Source organism: Leguminivora glycinivorella, chromosome 3 (assembly GCF_023078275.1).
Source record: "Leguminivora glycinivorella isolate SPB_JAAS2020 chromosome 3, LegGlyc_1.1, whole genome shotgun sequence".
Classification (NCBI taxonomy): domain Eukaryota; kingdom Metazoa; phylum Arthropoda; class Insecta; order Lepidoptera; family Tortricidae; genus Leguminivora; species Leguminivora glycinivorella.
Window position 1 is genome coordinate 16837691 of NC_062973.1, and position 18542 is coordinate 16856232.

At 39.5% G+C, this 18542-nt stretch overlaps 1 protein-coding gene across 2 annotated transcripts in view; it reads left to right on the top strand.

The window, feature by feature from the left end:
- The window catches only part of LOC125224774 (set1/Ash2 histone methyltransferase complex subunit ASH2), a 37491-nt gene that overhangs the window by 8492 nt on the left and 10457 nt on the right, over positions 1–18542 (top strand). For both annotated transcript variants that reach the window (XM_048128225.1, XM_048128226.1), the window contains 2 exons: positions 16958–17175; positions 17738–17915. In XM_048128225.1, coding sequence (XP_047984182.1) covers positions 16958–17175; positions 17738–17915 — 396 coding nt within the window. The remainder of the gene's footprint in view (positions 1–16957; positions 17176–17737; positions 17916–18542) is intronic.

Genomic DNA, 18542 nt, shown 5'->3' on the forward strand with positions numbered 1-18542 from the left:
AAATTAATGACCAATGTGGAATCTGACATTGCTGACTGTCACTTTGACACAAAAGTTGTCATGGGTGTCGTAAAATAGGTTTTCATGGGTACTGATCTCAATATTAATGATCAATTTGGAATCTGATATTGCTGACTGTCACTTTGACATAAAAGTCGTTATGGGTGTTGTCAAATAGGTTTCCAGGGGTACTGTGCAATGTCAGGTTCCAAATCGGTCATGACTTTTTAAATCATTTCATTAATTTTGGAATCAGTACCCCTAAAACTATTTGACTACACCCATGATTCCTTTTGTGTCAAAATGACAATTAGCACTGTGAGATTCCAAAATAGTTATTAATTTTGGAATCAGCACCCCCGGAAACCTTTTTGACGACACCTATGACGACTTTTGTGTCAAAGTGACAGTCAGCAATGTCAAGATTCCAAATCGGTCATTAATTTTCAAATCAGCACCTCCGAAACCTATTTGACGACACCCATGACGACTTTTGTGTCAAAGTGACAGTCAGCAATGTTAGATTCCACATTGGTCATTACTTTTGGAATCAGCACTCCCTAAAACCTATTTTACGACACCCATGATGACTTTTGTGTCAAAGTGGCAGTCGGCAATGTTAGATTCCATATTGGTCATTAATTTTGGAATCAGCACCCCTAAAACCAATTTTACGACACCCATGACGACTTTTGTGTCAAAGTGACAGTCAGCAATGTCAGATTCCACATTGTTCATTAATTTTGGAATCAGCACCCCTGCAAACCTATTTGACGACATCCATGACGACTTTTGTGTCAAAGTGACAGTCAGCAATGTCAGATTTCACATTGGTCATTAATTTTGGAATCAGCACCCCCTAAAACCTATTTTACGACACCCATGACGACTTTTGTGTCAAAGTGACAGTCAGCAATGTCAGATTCCACATTGTTCATTAATTTTGGAATCAGCACCCCCGCAAACCTATTTGACGACACCCATGACGACTTTTGTGTCAAAGTGACAGTCAGCAATGTCAGATTCCACATTGGTCATTAATTTTGGAATCAGCACCCCCTAAAACCTATTTTACGACACCCATGATGACTTTTGTGTCAAAGTGACAGTCAGCAATGTCAGATTCCACATTGTTCATTAATTTTGGAATCAGCACCCCCGCAAACCTATTTGACGACACCCATGACGACTTTTGTGTCAAAGTGACAGTCAGCAATGTCAGATTCCACATTGGTCATTAATTTTGGAATCAGCACCCCCTAAAACCTATTTTACGACACCCATGATGACTTTTGTGTCAAAGTGACAGTCAGCAATGTCAGATTCCAAATCGGTCATTAATTTTTAAATCAGCACACCCGAACACCTATACTCGTGGTATATGCACTTGAAATGTGAAAGTGAAAATGCTAGAATGACATGTAAACCAAAAACAATTTGAGTGACATAAAGAAGTAAAGTAATAAGCCTGGAATCGAAGTAAAGTGGGATTCAAAATACTTAAGTACTTGATTACCGAGGAATCCATATTACAGGAATCTATATTATACCGATTCCAAAGGAATGGATTACAGAGGTAATCATAATACAGCATTACAGTAATTTTCATATAACAAAAGCAAATATTTGGGATGGGATCTACTTTTATAATTAATTTTTTAAATAAATTTTAACATAATTGATATTATTTTGCGCTACATTCTGTATTTTCGTACAAAATAATGTTTATTAGAAATCAAAAGTTTATATCGAGATAGTAGATTGTGGTTGTTATCAAAATTCCATAGAAAGGATCAAGATTGTTTTGTCCATTATCGTAGTGCGAGCGAGTGATAAGACGTGCTAGAAAGGGTCGGCATATTGGGCTCGCGCGGCGGGTAAAATACCTAATTTCGCCCGACGCCGAAATGTTATAACGCTCTTAACAATGCTGTAAACCAGTAGGTAGGTTAATAGGCACATCGTTTCGAAACCTAGCTAAGTTTGGCTGAAGTCTGCTTGCGACCATGAGCTTTAATATCACGATCACGGCTTTGAAAGTTTTTGTCCTGTTTCCTACTACACAGACCATAGCTGGGCACCGTTAATCAAATAGTAAACTTCGATAATCGCTAATCTGTTAATTTCGTTAATCGTTAAAACGGTACATTTCGAATTTAACACAAGTTAACGTTAATCGATAATCCGTTAATTTTCGGGCTTTTGCCGACGATGGCTCGCTGAATCCTCGGTTTTACCTTGGTGACCAGTAAGGTGAACTTCCGAGCAAAGAAATATTGGATCATTCATGCGATCGTGGTGTACTATCGTGTGGCCCAAGATTAGTATGTTTGATGATACATAGAAGTAATAATCGAGGGGATCGCCAGACGCCGACAGAAATGCAGTCTAACTCTGTCGCGCTAATACGCAAAAGCGATAGAGACACAGAATATATAATAGTACAAGTACAGAAGGCTCACTCCTTTGATGTCCACAAAATGCCGCCATTCTTAATTCTTACCTACATTGACAAACGGACCGTACGCGTGCAGACGACATTGAATTATATTGCGCCGCGCGAAGGTCGTCGCCGCTGAATGGGCCGCGAACTCGCGGCCGCCGGCATGTACTTGTAGCGCGGCGAAAGGATCGCGGAGTGAGCCGCCCCTGATAGAGATAGATAGCTACGAATCAGGTGCCGTAGCCGAATGGCATTACTGCGACGCGAAACGAAAACGAAACGCCTCGAAAGGTAGTCTGGCTCTGTCGCGCCAATACGCAAGAGCGATAGAAATAGATATCTACGAGCGTTTCGTTTCGTGTGTGTTTGTGCCATTCGGCTACGTACAGTCAACCAATTGGAACCCTAGGCCACTCTACAACCATGTCAAAATGACAAGCAGTAACGCAGTGGTTTGCGTGGGCGACGGTCGCGCGATGGTCGCGCGACGGCGATGCGACGCATACGAAATCAAACCTTATCGATATGGAAGTATGAGACGCGACGGCGACGGTCGCGCGACCGTCGCCCACGCAAGACACGGCGTATAGTGGAGTAAAAGTAAGGTACCCTGGACATAATTCAATAACTCGTCCTTTTTGATATTTTATTGGGTATTATTATTAAGCATCAAATAGTAATTATGTACATAGATAAAAAAAATACGATCGTATTCATATCTTATAAAAATCATGAGATAAAGTACATTATCCCACTTTTCGCTAACAGCAAAATAGTTAACCGAAAACTTTGTTAGATTAACTTTGTGGTGCACTCAGATGCGATCAGTTATTAGCGATATTACACAGAAAATAAATCTGATTGTGTACTTTTTTTTACCGTTTTCATTTAATGTGAATATCTAGGTAGGTAAAAATGGTGACCATGATATATATATCAATTTGCATTGTATTAAGTATATATAGACATTTAACACCGATCTTAAACATATATTTTTAACGCTTAAATAAACATGAATTTCTCAGTAGGTATAAATTGTAACTGAGATTTTTTTGCTTAAGACCAGGTTTTTGTGTACTATAATCATGATTTTATCAAAATTAATACTGTGAAGGTCGCGCTTAAGAAACTGTAAATGTCAGTAATTTAAAAGGGTGCAAAGTTGTCGTAGAGCGGCTGTCGCGGGGCGGGGGAGCGCGCGGGGCGCGGGCCTGGGAGAGCGCGCCGCGCACCGGCCGCGTCACCGCGGCGGATCGGTTAATAGGTTAGGGACGTAAGGTACCGGCCACACCAGAGCGTCGCGTGTCTCGGGGCGCGCAACGGACGTCCGCGCCACGCCACCTGAGTGTAATTCAAAAATCGTCTCCTCAGTACATTTTGTATAGGAAGGACGTAAGACGCGCCCCAGGCGGCGTGGCGGCGGCGTGGCGCGCGCCGCGCCGCCTGGGGGCGCGTCTTACGTCTAAAATAAACACAACGGACGTGGCGTGGCGCGGGCGTGGCGAGGACGAGGCGCGGACGGGGCGCGGACGCAATCTAAATTACACACAAGAGGTGAAAACACGGCTCGATGCGTCATTATACAGGCTGATTTCGTTGCGGAAACGTCTTCCTCGTCCGATGATGAAGATGCGTTTGCCTTGCTGCAAATTCTCAATATGCAGAGGCACAGGAGATATTGGGTTCACCCTATGCGAAAATTATCCGAACATTACAGATATTTCGAAACCATGGAAAAGTTGCATGAATATCCGGATCTTTTTCGTACAGTTTAAAAAATGTCAAAAAAAAAAAACTGAATTCAAAGGTTTATTATTTTTTGCGTTTTAGTTTCTCCGTGTTTTGTAACGCGCTTATTTTTGAAGGCGGTTTTATATTAAAGAAAAAAATATTTATTTATTGATTTTAGTGGTTCCTATTGATATTATATACGTACAGTAGTGAAAGAATTATCCTTTAACTCCTAACCATTGAGGAGTTGACCTTCCATCATCAGCTCAGCGACATTAAAATTTTTACCATCAATCGTAAATATTGGTGTACCTATTAAAAATACACTAAAAACATTACATGTGCCTATAACATTTGAAGAGTTCCCTCGATTTCTCCAAGATCCCATCATCAGACCCCGACTTGGTGCCAATAGGACCATCTCGGGGTTATACCCGTTCGATTAAAAAAAAATTTGAAAATCGGTCCACGATTCTCGGAGATATCGAGTAACATACATACAAAAAAAACCGGCCAAGAGCGTGTCGGTCCACGCTCAGTGTAGGGTTCCGTAGTTTTCCGTATTTTTCTCAAAACAATTTTCCTAGAAAGTCTTTATAAAGTTCTACTTTTTTGATCTTTTTTCATATTTTTTTAAACATAAGGTTCAAAATATAGAGGGGGGGGGGCGCATTTTTTTTTCCTTTAGGAGCGATTATTTCCGAAAAAATTAATATGATCAAAAACCGGCCAAGAGCGTGTCGGGCCACGCTCAGTGTAGGGTTCCGTAGTTTTCAGTATTTTTCTCAAAAACTACTGAACCTATCAAGTTCAAAACAATTTTCCTAGAAAGTCTTTATAAAGTTCTACTTTTGTGATTTTTTTCATATTTTTTAAACATATGGTTCAAAAGTTAGAGGGGGGGGACGCATTTTTTTTTTTTTTCTTTAGGAGCGATTATTTCCGAAAATATTAATATTATCAAAAAACGATCTTAGTAAACCCTTATTCATTTTTAAATACCTATCCAACAATATATCACATGTTGGGGTTAGAATGAAAAAAAATATCAGCCCCCACTTTACATGTAGGGGGGTACCCTAATAAAACATTTTTTTCCATTTTTTATTTTTGCACTTTGTTGGCGTGATTGATATACATATTGGTACCAAATTTCAGCTTTCTAGTGCTAACTGTTACTGAGATTATCCGCGGACGGACGGACGGACGGACGGACGGACGGACAGACAGACATGGCGAAACTATAAGGGTTCCTAGTTGACTACGGAACCCTAAAAACGATCTTAGTAAAAGTAAACCCTTATTCATTTTTAAATACCTATCCAACAATATATCATACGTTGGGGTTGGAATGAAAAAAAAAATCAGCCCCCACTTTACATGTAGGGGGGGTACCCTAATAAAACATTTTTTTCCATTTTTTATTTTTGCACTTTGTTGGCGTGATTGATACATTGGTACCAAATTTCAGCTTTCTAGTGCTTACGGTTACTGAGATTATCCGCGGACGGACGGACAGACAGACAGACAGGGGGAAACTATAAGGATTCCTAGTTGACTACGGAACCCTAAAAAACATTCAGTCGAATTGAGAACCTCCTACTTTTTTTGAAGTCGGTTAAAAAAACAACCTTTATTGCCGGCCGGCAAACGGCTAACCGATTGAAACAGAAACATAAATGAAAAGAGAGGGCGAACGGCGACACCTGCGTGTCGGCGATTTCAAAGGTAAGCGCACGTGCACCCGATCTCGCTACCTACGCCCAGGTGCGGGCGCGGCTTTCGACCTTCGCGCCGTGCAATAGAATTTAATGTCAGCTGCTCGTGTGCGGTCTGTTTGTTTTATAGAGTGGCGGCATTTTCAACATCAAAGGGTGAGCCTATTTTGTGCAAAATTCTGTTATATCAATAACTTCTCACGTCACTAGATTATCGACTTTGAATGTCGAGTATATTTATAGTATCATCACTTTATTTCAGTGTACGAATTTCGTATGTGTTAAAAATCATTGTTCTAGCTTCATAAACCAGGGAGGAAATAATGGAGAGCGTTTATATGTCTTGTTTTGCCTTAATTCAATATCATCACATATTTTTGTTGCTGATAAAATAATACATCCTATATATCAAGGCCTTGTAGCTCGGCGAAAGAATCGTGATCGCGGAGTGCGCCGCACTGATTATAATTATTTTGTCCAGTTATTATAATAACCTATACAAAAAGTACCGATAGAATAGGTATTCTAATCTATATCTGCATAGAACTATTTAAAACAAACCACAAAAGTTCATAGTTGATCGTTATTGGTACAGTCAGCAACTCAGCTGTGAATACAGATAAAGTGCCAAATATATGTATACACACACCTTAATGTACCAAGTACCAACACTTGTACAGGAAATAAAATACTCTATACATATTTTTGGCACTTTGTCTTGCCAGCTGTGTTGTTGACTGTACACGATCTAAAAAGGAGCCGAACGGTTATTATAATTACGCGGTGACTTGCGTAGTCGGCGGCCGCGCGATACATAGTGCTGTCTCTGTTCAGGCCCCGTAGCCGAATGCCATTTCTCCGACGCGAAACGAAAACGAAACGCAGTCTGGCTCTGTTGCGCCAATACGCAAGAGCGATAGAGATAGATATCTACCGTTTCGTTTCGTGAGCGTTTGTGCCATTCGGCTACGCACCCTGTTCTCACTACCACGAATTTGAAGAACAATATTGCTGTCTCTCTCAATTTTTAGGCGTCATTCATATATTACGTCATACTAAATGTGACAATCCATGTTAAAGGATTAAAAAAGCGTGACATTGGGGGGTCCAAATAGTAGTCCATAAACCACGTCTTTGACCAACGTGAGTGATATCTCTGTCACTCTTTACGTCTTTATCTTTACTAACAGAAATTTAAATAACAATAGTGCTATCTCTGTCACTCTTTACTAACAGAAATTTAAATAACAAAAATGCTATCTCTGTCACTCTTTACTACCAGGAACTTAAATTATTATAGTGCTATCTCTGTCACTCTTTACTATCAGGAACTTAAATTGTTATAGTGCTATCTCTGTCACTCTTTACTACCAGGACCTTAAATTATTATAGTGCTATCTCTGTCACTCTTTACTGTGTGCGGGAAGTGCACATACCACGAGTTTGACTAACATGAGTGCTATCTCTATCACTCTTTACTACCAGGAACTTTAATTATGATAGTGCTATCTCTATCACTCTTTACTACCAGGAACTTAAATTTTATTATTATAGTGCTATCTCTGTCACTCTTTACTACCAGGAACTTAAATGATTATAGTGCTATCTCTGTCACTCTTTACTGTGTGCGGGAAGTGCACATACCACGAGTTTGACTAACATGAGTGCTATCTCTGTCACTCTTTACTACCAGGAACTTAAATGATTATAGTGCTATCTCTGTCACTCTTTACTTCTAGGAACTTAAATATTTTTTTCGGTTTCGGTTTTGGTCTTGGTTTCGGTGTCGGTTTTGGTGTAGGTTTCGGTGTCGGTTTCGGTTTCGATTTCGGTTTTCGTTTCCATTCCCGTTTCGGTTTCCGTTTTCGTTTTCAGTTTTGTTTTTGTTTAAACTAACAGAACTAAAACTAAAACCAAAACCAAAACCAAACCAGAAACGGGAAACCGAACACGGGAAACCGGATATCGGATACCGTATATCGGATACTGGTTACCGGTTACTGTCTACCGTTTACCGGATACCGGTTACCGTCTACCGGTTACCGGTCACCGTTTACCGGTTAACGGTCATTGGTTACTGGTTACCGGTTACCGGTCACCGAATACCGGAGACCTGTCACCGGTTACCGGTTAACGGTTACCGGATACCGGTTACCGGATACCGGTTACCGGTTACCGGATACCAGTTACCGGTTACCGGATACCGGATACAGGATACAGGATACCGGTTACCGGTTACCGGGTACCAGATACCAGAAACCAGGTTTTGATTTCTGGTTTCTCATGTTACAACGTGTATAGATTAGTCGATACCAAGTCGGACACTTCCGATTAGGCGATTTCGGCTCGCATTGTTACGCAGCATTCGAGTGTTGAGTTTCTCACACATGAGGCCCCCTAATAAAATTTGTACCACTCATATTATTGATTTGACTCTCGCAACACAAACACCTCATGCCCACACAAATACACACAAAATAAAATCATTCACAAACTTCAAATCATTCAAAAACTCAACAGTCACACGCGCTCCTCGCGGTCCTCTAAGAACTCCCTCGCGAGAGTCGACACTTCAAAATGAAGCGACATCGCATCGGCTCATCGTCCACAAATCCGAAAAGATCCACCGATAAATTTGTACCGGAAAGACCTCACCGCGACAATGTCACATTACCCAAATTACTTCAAAAATCCTCTGAAAGTGAAACAGTTCATTAGGTTTACCGTAAGAGTGAGTGAGACAGACACGCACTGTGCTTCAAATTTGCCTCGCCAAAATACGTTACACACGACTCGAAAGAATACAGTCTTAAGCGCCGCAAGCTTTCATACATATTACGTTGTTGTGATCCAAGCATCTCGTCAAGCTCGATAGGTACTATTATTGAGCTAACGACTTGACCAGTTTAACGTGACCTATCGGACTAATTGATTTGTATGACTTTTGTCACTTGTAAAAGGGAGCTCTCTTATACTGGACGGTGAAATATTTGTTATCGAAGCGTTTTGAAAACGCGGCGCCCTTGATATCGCCGAGCGAAACACGTGTTGACGACTCGCCGCCCGTTCCCGCTACTACTATACTAGCTATACCTACTCTGTGCACGACCTTATTCTGCAGGTAATAACGTTCATATTAAAGCGCAAGTAAGAAAAATATCAATTAAGTAATGAATCTTACATATTTGTTGTTTAATTGATTTCGTATAGTACTAAGAATATATTAACGGCAAAATTTACCATCTTTCAATTTAGTTAGGTATTTTTCCTTTCCTAAAATTATCAATATTTAAGATTTTGAACAAGCGCCAAAAGTATTGGTATAAGTTTTAATAATTTATCAACACACGTAATATTATATTCATAATAAATTGCAGGATTACGGTTAACAATATTTTCTAGTGAAATACGCCTGAAAATGTGTAACTTACTAAACCTTCTTTATAAATGATAGTTCTGTATGAATTATTTATAAAAATTAGATGTTTTTATATGAAATGCAGGTGTCACAACATAATACAAGCACTTTTTCCGGATTACATTTGATACTTTAGTTATAAAATCAAAAAATATTCAAAGTTCGTTTTTATTTTTTTTTAAATTGAATCAGAACCCTAATTTGATTAATAATTTGTATTTTAACTATCACTAATGATACTTTATACGACAGAAAAAGAAAATTACGGTTATCGAATTATGTCCAGGTCAAGCTATTTTTCCTGGTCTAGTAAGAGATTTCTTACGATCTGATTTATAACGTCACAATGACATAGTTTTACAGTGGCCTAGGGTTCCAATTGGTTGACTGTACTCAGATATTATAGTGAGCGTTTGTGCACTCGGCTACGCACAGCACACTGAAATTAGTAGATTCGCCATGGTAAGATCTATAATCGAGTGGACGTTGGCAAAAGTGAAGCGAAATACATTTTTTCTACTCGTCGACTGTAATCTGTCAATTAGGACACCACAGACTAAACTATAAGTGCTAACTTTTCAGTGTTGGATACTTTATGGCAGTTCCGACTCAACTATAATAATATATGTAATCTCATTATAGTTGACTTTAAGTTAACTGTAATAATTTCAAAAATAGAACATCATACCATTTCTATACTAATTTGCGATACCTGGCAAATTTGTCGGCATCTGAAACACATTTTTTTTTATCTGTCGCGTTATCGGCCAATCAGAGACGGTTATTACTACTTATTACAAACAATTGGTTGCTAGGTAATTCGATGTTGATACAACGGTGAACGACGCTATTTTAACTTGCATGAATGATGATATTTCCGTCCATTGATGATGAAGATGATGACTCGTAGAAAAAGTATTGTATACAATAGTGATATAATTAAGCTTTTCACTCTCGTACCGTACTATTAGGCCATTCAGCAAAGCTTCGTGCCCTAAACATGGTACTCGACTGAAAAGCTTTGTATTATATCACGATTGTATAATAGTACATTTCGTTATAAGTGCGAGAAGTATGTCATTATTTCACGAGTCCCGAGACATTTTGCCACGAGCGGAACGCGAGTGGCAAATCTCGGGACGAGTGAAGAATGACATTCTCGCACGTGTGACGAACGACGTTTTTTAATACAGTTGCGAAAAAACACTACTACTTACTTACAACTAGGGTTTGCAATCCGGATATTCGAATATCCGAATTATTCGAATATCCGCCAATATTTTTATCCGAAAATATTCGAATAATCCAAGTGAAATTATCCGGATAAACGGATAATTTCTATAAACATTATTTTTTATTTATAAGTAATATATTTAATAGATAGACGTCACTGAAACCAATTTCGATCAATTCTTAATACGGACAATGTTATTGCTAACAAGTTAACACCTATTTATCTTCAAAATCAAACTAATATTTAGAAAACAAAGAAAGCATTCGTGGACAAGAAGTAAGCAGAATGCCTCACTCCACGCACTCAGTTCTTATCAAATATTCGATTAATTGGATGATTTAAAAAAACAGAAAAACGTTCAAGTATTATTTTTTAATATGAAAACGCTACCCCAACCTACTTTCATTACTGCTAATAGCTAACGTGAAGTTATCTGTAAAACCGTACTTAATAAGGGAGATTTATACCTAGATTTCCTGGTCCCTTGTTTTTTTGAAATTGAAATTTAGCGCCTCACTCCGAATTTAGCTGTTATCAGTTCCATGGCAATTTAGTACGCCAGAATTCCCTCCACTTCACTAAGAAATATAAGGCATTTTCCTTTTAAGTCCTTAGTTACATTCATACACAAAAATCGGTCTAATTACTACGTATACTTTGAAATCTTAGTCGATCTACTGATCAGCTTGGAAACGAAAACCCATCAAATTGCTGCCGAGCAATTTGAGGCGTTTTGGATTTGAATATTTAAATAAGTTCGCCTTTGTACCTCCTCCTTCTTCATTTTTTTAAATTTTATGTCTTGTATATTTTATGTTGGTGGTACTATAAAGAATTTACTTACTTACTTATTTATCACTTCTCCCCTTCCATTGGTACTTTGGTACCAGCCACTGTGCAACTAAGGTCTAAAATTATCCACACCTGGATAGGAAGTGTCTTCGACTAATTGGTCTTCTCATTTTTTGGTTATTCTGTTTTGAACGAGTACCTATGCTCAGTTGCTCATTCCTGTTCTAAGACCCTAACCAGGACGCTTTTGTTTAGAGCCTACGAAAAGAGTTTTCAACTTTTTATATTAAGTATCCGATCCGGTCCAAGATGGCATCTGGTACGGGCGTAGGCATTTATGCAAATGACTAGTGACTACAGTGGTAGTATCAGCATGGGCAATTATGCCACTGTCTTTTAAGCCGAGACATACGCAATAATTACCTGTGTACATAAGAATATAGTTAGACAAACCCAAGGAAAGAATATCTATATACTCAGCGACAGTCAGGCGGCACTCAAAGCCTTCACATCGCCCAGAGGTGACTCTTGACTGGTATTAAACGGCATCCAAGCTCTTAACAAGCTTGGAAGGAAAAACAAGGTGCAACTGGTATGGATACCGGGGCACGAAGGCTTCATTGGCAATGAAAATGCTGATGAACTTGCCAAGGCCAGGTCTGAAGACAACGTCACAAGGAACCATTAAAACGGCTATGAAGGACCATACAAAGGCTAATCACCAAAAAGAGTGGGATGCCCTGGTAGGTCTGAAGCATTCAAAGCTCTTTATGCGGAGGGTAGAATCTGGATGGAGCAAAAAGCTAGGAAAGCTAGGCAAAAGACAACTCCAAATTATAACAGGGGTGTTCACAGGCCATTACGGGATCAAAGGAATGTTGGTCAAGATGGGACACGCTGACTACACAGATTGTCGCATGTGCGGCGAAGAGGAAGAGACCGTCAGACATCTAATGTGTGAATGTCACGCCCTCGCCAGACAAAGAATGAAGAACTTTGGAGCAGGCTAACTAGTACCAAAGGACATCAGAGAGCTACCCATGAGCCTCATCATCCGATACGTGGAGATGGTCGAGAAGCTCCTGAATAGCTGAAGGATCTTAAGATCTAAGGGGGTAATTGCACAAAAGATCCCGATGGGTCGAAGTGTATCCGGAAGGGCCCCGCAGATTTAAGATAAGATGAGTATCCGATCCGATCGAGCGAAGGACCGACTCCTATACATTCTCGAAATCATTTGACATCCTTCCTATATCCGATATCGGAACGGATAATATGACAACGCCTATAACCATCATCATATCCAATGATGTTATCTCACGTTCCACTCTACACAAGCCATCCTCTCTACCATCCATTTCCAAGGTAAAGGTGTTGTCAGAAAAACTTCTCGTTATACCTAACACCTAACTAATCACTACTACTAACTGTCTTATATCGACAGCTCACTATCTGATTGCAAGATTCTAGTCATAGAACTAAAGATAGAGAGCTAGGTGTGTTTTAATTTCTACAGTTTGCTGATTTACGCAAAAAATAAATAAAAATGTAGGTAAATTTCGCATTATGGCGCTCATCTATCTCAGCCGTTATCAATTCCACGCTTATACGCACCTGTAACATTAATTTTGTTCCATTTAATAAATTATCCGAAATTATCCGAATTATTCGAATATTCGAATAATAAAAATTGTATTATCCGAATTATTCGAATATTAAAAATCCGTCGGATAATGCAAACTCTACTTACAACGAAATAAAACAATCCGAACTATCAATTTTCCCATGGACATTGACGGATTATTTGACAATTCAAAGGCGTATTTTTGAAGCTTTTAAACTTGCGTGCATATTTTCGAGTTTGCTATTCATCTAACATAATTTATTTCATTGGGTGCCATAAAAACATAAACATTTACGATTTAGGACGATTGTTTAATGTACAACTACATTTTAATTTAATCGATCCATTTATGCCCCGACGTATTGCAAATAACGTAAAATAATTATGACAAATCGCGTAACATATTGAGGTTTTTTGAACGTGCATTAAGTTAAAACATGGTAGACGCCTCTACTTTGACAGTAGAAGACGCGTTTCGTTCCAATCATGTTCTGGTTACACGACTCATTAGGACCGATTTTTCAAAGTATAAACCATTTTATAAATTATGTTTAGTATGACTAAAAGTAAACAATTACATATGAAATATTAACGTTTTAAATATTAATCACTTAATAGTATGATAGTTTTATTCTGTCTTAGTAAACTAGACTAATATGAAAACAGCTCGGTAAGTAGTCGTAAAATGGAACGTATATACTTTTTACGCACTAGTTCGTAAAATACAACTTCTCGCACGCTAAACAGCCAAAAAACGGGCACTTTTTGAGCAACTGTATTAAAAATTACTATTTAGGTGATATTTTGGGTTTTTATAAAGGTTCAGCATCGGTAAAACAAAGGTTTCCCGCTTGTACTTTGGGCTTTTACAGTAGGTAGCGGTCAGAACGTGTTTTTAGTGGCGCAGCTGGTGCCTGCCGTGCTGGATTAACAATTAACGGACTCTGAAAAATTTAACGGAAGTTAACGAATCCGTTAACATTTTATAAAGTTAACTTAAAAGTTAAACCGTTAACGGAAATGTTAACTTCGTTAATTAACGATTAACGGATTAACGAGTTAATGCCCAGCTATGACACAGACTCCTGTTTACATATACGCTCAAATAGGGGCTCTTACTGTGTAGTGTACTACCAATTCCGTTTCATAAATTGGTCATACATTTTGATTATGATATTAAAATGGCGGACGTTTAATCGGGCCTTGTTCACGATCTAATATGAGGCATTTTTTACGATTTTACAAAAGCAAAGAATAAAATCATACAGAAACTAGACTATAATTATTTTCCAGGACAGGCTCTTAGAAAAAAAAATATTGAAGGAAATTAAATAGATTTCGATATCAGTCATCCGTAAAGAACGTTTACGAATATATCTGACGCGATCAAATGAAAAGTAAATCATTGATTACTTATCTTTAAAATTTTTAAATATATTAGAATACTAGCTTCCCTGAGAGGTTACTCAATTTAAACTCAGGTATGCCTTAAAATTAACGAACTTAAACACGGTTTATGTATGCATGTATATAGTACTTTGGAAAATTAGGTCTTAGTTACACGTTACACTGGACTGGCCTGGCCCCGTAGCCGAATGGCACGAACGCTCACGAAACGAAACGCTCGTAGATATCTATCTCTATCGCTCTTGCGTATTGGCGTGACAGAGCCAGACTACCTTTCGCGGCGTTTCGTTTTCGTTTGGCGTCGCAGAAATGCCATTCGGCTACGCACCCTGGTGCTAGGCTGTTGGGCTCGCTAGCTGTGAACAATGACACAGCAAATATAGACGTCGATTAGACGCAGTTCACACTGATAGCGCTATCTTATCGCGCGTCTTACGAAATAAGAATTTTGTCACTTATTAGGTTTATGTGATATAGGAGCATTCGACATGGAATGTGAGTTTTTTTTATTTACGAGCTTTTATTACCCAACTGTTTGAAATGGAAAGTAGTAGATATTATTAGATTGTATGATTGTTTTTTTACTTTTTATTTTAACTTACAGGGTGTTCGTTTTGTTTGAAAACTGATACAGATTACAGACATAAACAGTTATTTTTTGTTTTTACGATACCACAGACAAACAGAGACGTCAAACTTATAACTCTCCGTCTTTTTTGCACTGGGGGTTAAAAAAATATATCTATAATACGTACATATTTTCAGTCATTAAAATAACCACTAACTATTGGTTAACTGGAAGAGATCCCTATCAGGGATAAGTTCGCCTTTGTACTTCTTCCTTCTTCTTTCTTTTATATTTGATGTATTGTATATTTTTTCTGGTGGTACAATAAAGAGTTTATTACTTACTTACTATTGGCACCATTGCTAAGAATTAAACTTCATAAGTCCATAGCGCAACCCATCACGTAGGCCCAGACGAATCTAATATATTTAAAACGTCTTATTTCTTATCTTACTCTCTAAAATTCTACCTTATTGTCCCATGAACAAACTTCATTTCCAAACAGCAACCAAGTTTGTAAAGATCACGTCTGATAAGCCACACTTCATATGCAAACTTTAAAGTAACTATTTTATACTGACACCTTAACATTCACAAGTCCGTACGAGCAAGAGGTGTATTGAAATTGGTCGGTTAATATGCACCGATGGATTTATTATTGGATTGTTACTTGTTACGTAGGCTATCGAAGAGAAGTGACAAAGTGTGGGATATCCGCTAGCCTCGTTAATGTGCAATGTTTATACTTGTGTCTGGCATTAGGCCCGTTTAAACCAATTATCAGTGTTTATTGATAGTTTCTTCTTCTTCTTTACATCGTGTTACCCTCTGCTGGGGTGTAGGGCTCGAATCATATTTCTCCATTTACTCCGGTCTTGGGCAGTTTGAGTGACCTCCTCCCACCCCATGTCTAGCACCCTGAGCTCCTGCTGAACCGAACGACGCCAGGTCGATTTAGGGCGGCATGGTTTGCGCTTTCCGGGTACATTCCAGGTGAGGGCCATTTTGGATAGGTGGGTATCAGGTTTTCTGAGGATGTGTCCAATCCAATGCCATTTCCGCGTCTGTATTGAGAGTTTATACGTTTACAACTAATTGTGAGTAAAAGTGGCGGCACATAACTTTAGCGCTGACAGTTATTGTCAAAAACAGGTCTCTCAGGGGATTAAAGGGGGTGAAGGGTATGCGCCGTATTTGTCCCCATGCGCAGCTATCCCTTCCACATTTCACTCAGCGCTAATAAACTTATGTGCCGCCACTTGTAGCAAGGTAGCAAAAGTATGAACTAGCAAAAACACCCGTGATAATGAGTAAAACGGTCAAATGTGATGGCCAGACACACTTCTCCTTATGGCACACTTACCCGTATTGACCTTATAGCATGCAGTCAGGCCTTAAGTATGGACCAATTTAAAATAAGTATCCGCAAATGAAACTATTATATTTTTTTCTTAATTACCAGTTGAATGACACACATCGGTATACCAAGTTTGAGTTTGAAATTAAAGTTTAATACCAAAGCTATCGTTATTAATTAATGTAATCGAGATACCTTTTTCGGTCTCTTTAATTATAGCACGAGATATAGCGACTTGCGTACCTGCATCCTTCTTAATCAATACCTGTCCATTCGTGAAATTAAATTGCCAATTTGATCAGTTACGCCAACGTCACTTTTCTGATTGTCTACATGAAACAATGCTACCTATCGTCAATAACTTTCAGTGGTTGTATTGAAGCCAAGGATTACGCTACGGCGACAAATTTCCTCCTATAGGTATAGTCGCTAGCGAACTCGGACGTCCGATGAAATGGCTGATGTTGTTTGTCCACATACTGAATTACTCAGAATAATATGTTTTCTTACGTCTTAGGGCCGGTTGCACCAAGCCGTCTGTCACCGTTAAAGCGTTCGTTAAATTTTATTGTATGGAAAGTTCCATAGACTTCTGCTGCGTGACGATGATGTGTCTGTCAAATGTGGTTGATGCAACTGGCCCTTATTTGTTTATTTCCTTTCAGTACCGCTAGCTGGCAACGTAAAGGGGCGTCAAGGCAAGCGACGACCTGCGGTCGGCGGCGCGGCTGAAGCAGGCGCCCCAGCAGGGAAGAAGGGTCGCGCTGCCGACCCTGCCAGTCTCAAGCTACCGTCTCACGGTTATCCTACTGAGCATCCCTTCAATAAAGATGGCTACCGGTATATATTAGCCGAGCCTGACCCTCACGCACCGTTCAGGCAGGTTAGTGTGACATCGACCCAGCCAGTCTCGAGCTACCGTCTCACGGATCTTACTAAACTAAGCATCTATTCAATATGCATGGTTATTGGCTGAGCCTGACCCTCATGTAATACAGGTTAGCACTTTCGCAACCAAGAACCCGCCTGTAGGCCTAGCACATGATGGCCGCGGGAGTATGTTGCCGCGAGATAGATGACACGTCTTTGTCTAATTGTATTAATGACATAAGGACAGGTAGTCTATCTCGCGGCGACATACTCCCGCGGCCATCATGTGCTAGGCCTGCTGGTCTACCTGGCCTGGGCACTCGTAAACTTTGCTCACGGGTTCTCGCCATACAAGCGGGCGGTTATAAATAACGACCGGTTTCTGACGTACTTGGTGCGCCATGTTTTGTCTGGTAGTGAAAGTGTTAGTCAACGAAAAGAGACGTCAAGACAAGCATGCACCGTCTGACCGACGGCGGCATGGTCCAACTATCAGGCATTCCTGTTTGGAAATTGTACAGGCTGAAATTTTCGTTATCAAATGTCATCCAACTAACAATGTCTTTATTTCTCAGGAATTTGACGAGAGTAACGAATGGAGTGGCAAGCCCATACCAGGCTGGTTGTATCGCTCACTTTGTCCGGGCATCGTGTTGCTCGCGTTACACGACCGCGCGCCGCAGCTGAAGATATCCGAGGACCGGCTCGCGGTCACCGGCGAGAAGGGCTACTGCATGGTGCGCGCCACCCACGGTGAGTAGACCAGGGGACCTGGTACCACAGAATATATAATACAAGTACAGAAGGTTCATTGCTTTGATGTTCAAAATGCCGCCTTTCATAATTCTTAAGAGGCTGACAACACCTAATTGCGCAAAATTGATGTTACTTGGGCAGTTTTTTAAGGTAAACTATTAGTTTTAGTAATGCAAGTAAATTATTTTATTATTCATTATATTTCAAAGAACATGGCCGTGTTCGATACACGATTTAACGAAATCGGCTCGATAGAAAAAAATTGCAAAAATTTGTCTCGAGTTCTTCATTAAACGGTTCTATGTCATTCAATTCATCACTTAGTTGACTTTAATTAAAATTACAATAACAGAAATACACATATCTAGAACACTAACGAAACATATTGCACAAATAATGCATCTTTCTATTTTATTTTAATATTTTTCCGTACTTTTCGTACCTAGCCGCCCTGTTTTAGTGCCATCGCGCTCTCTCTTACTCCCATACGAATGGACAGTGTACGCTAGCTTCAAGGTCATTGAGTGTTGTCAGCGTCTTAACTACATTAACAAACGGACCGCACGCGAGCAGCCGACATTGAGTTCTATTGCGTTGCACTAAGCTCGCGAAAGAATCGCGGAG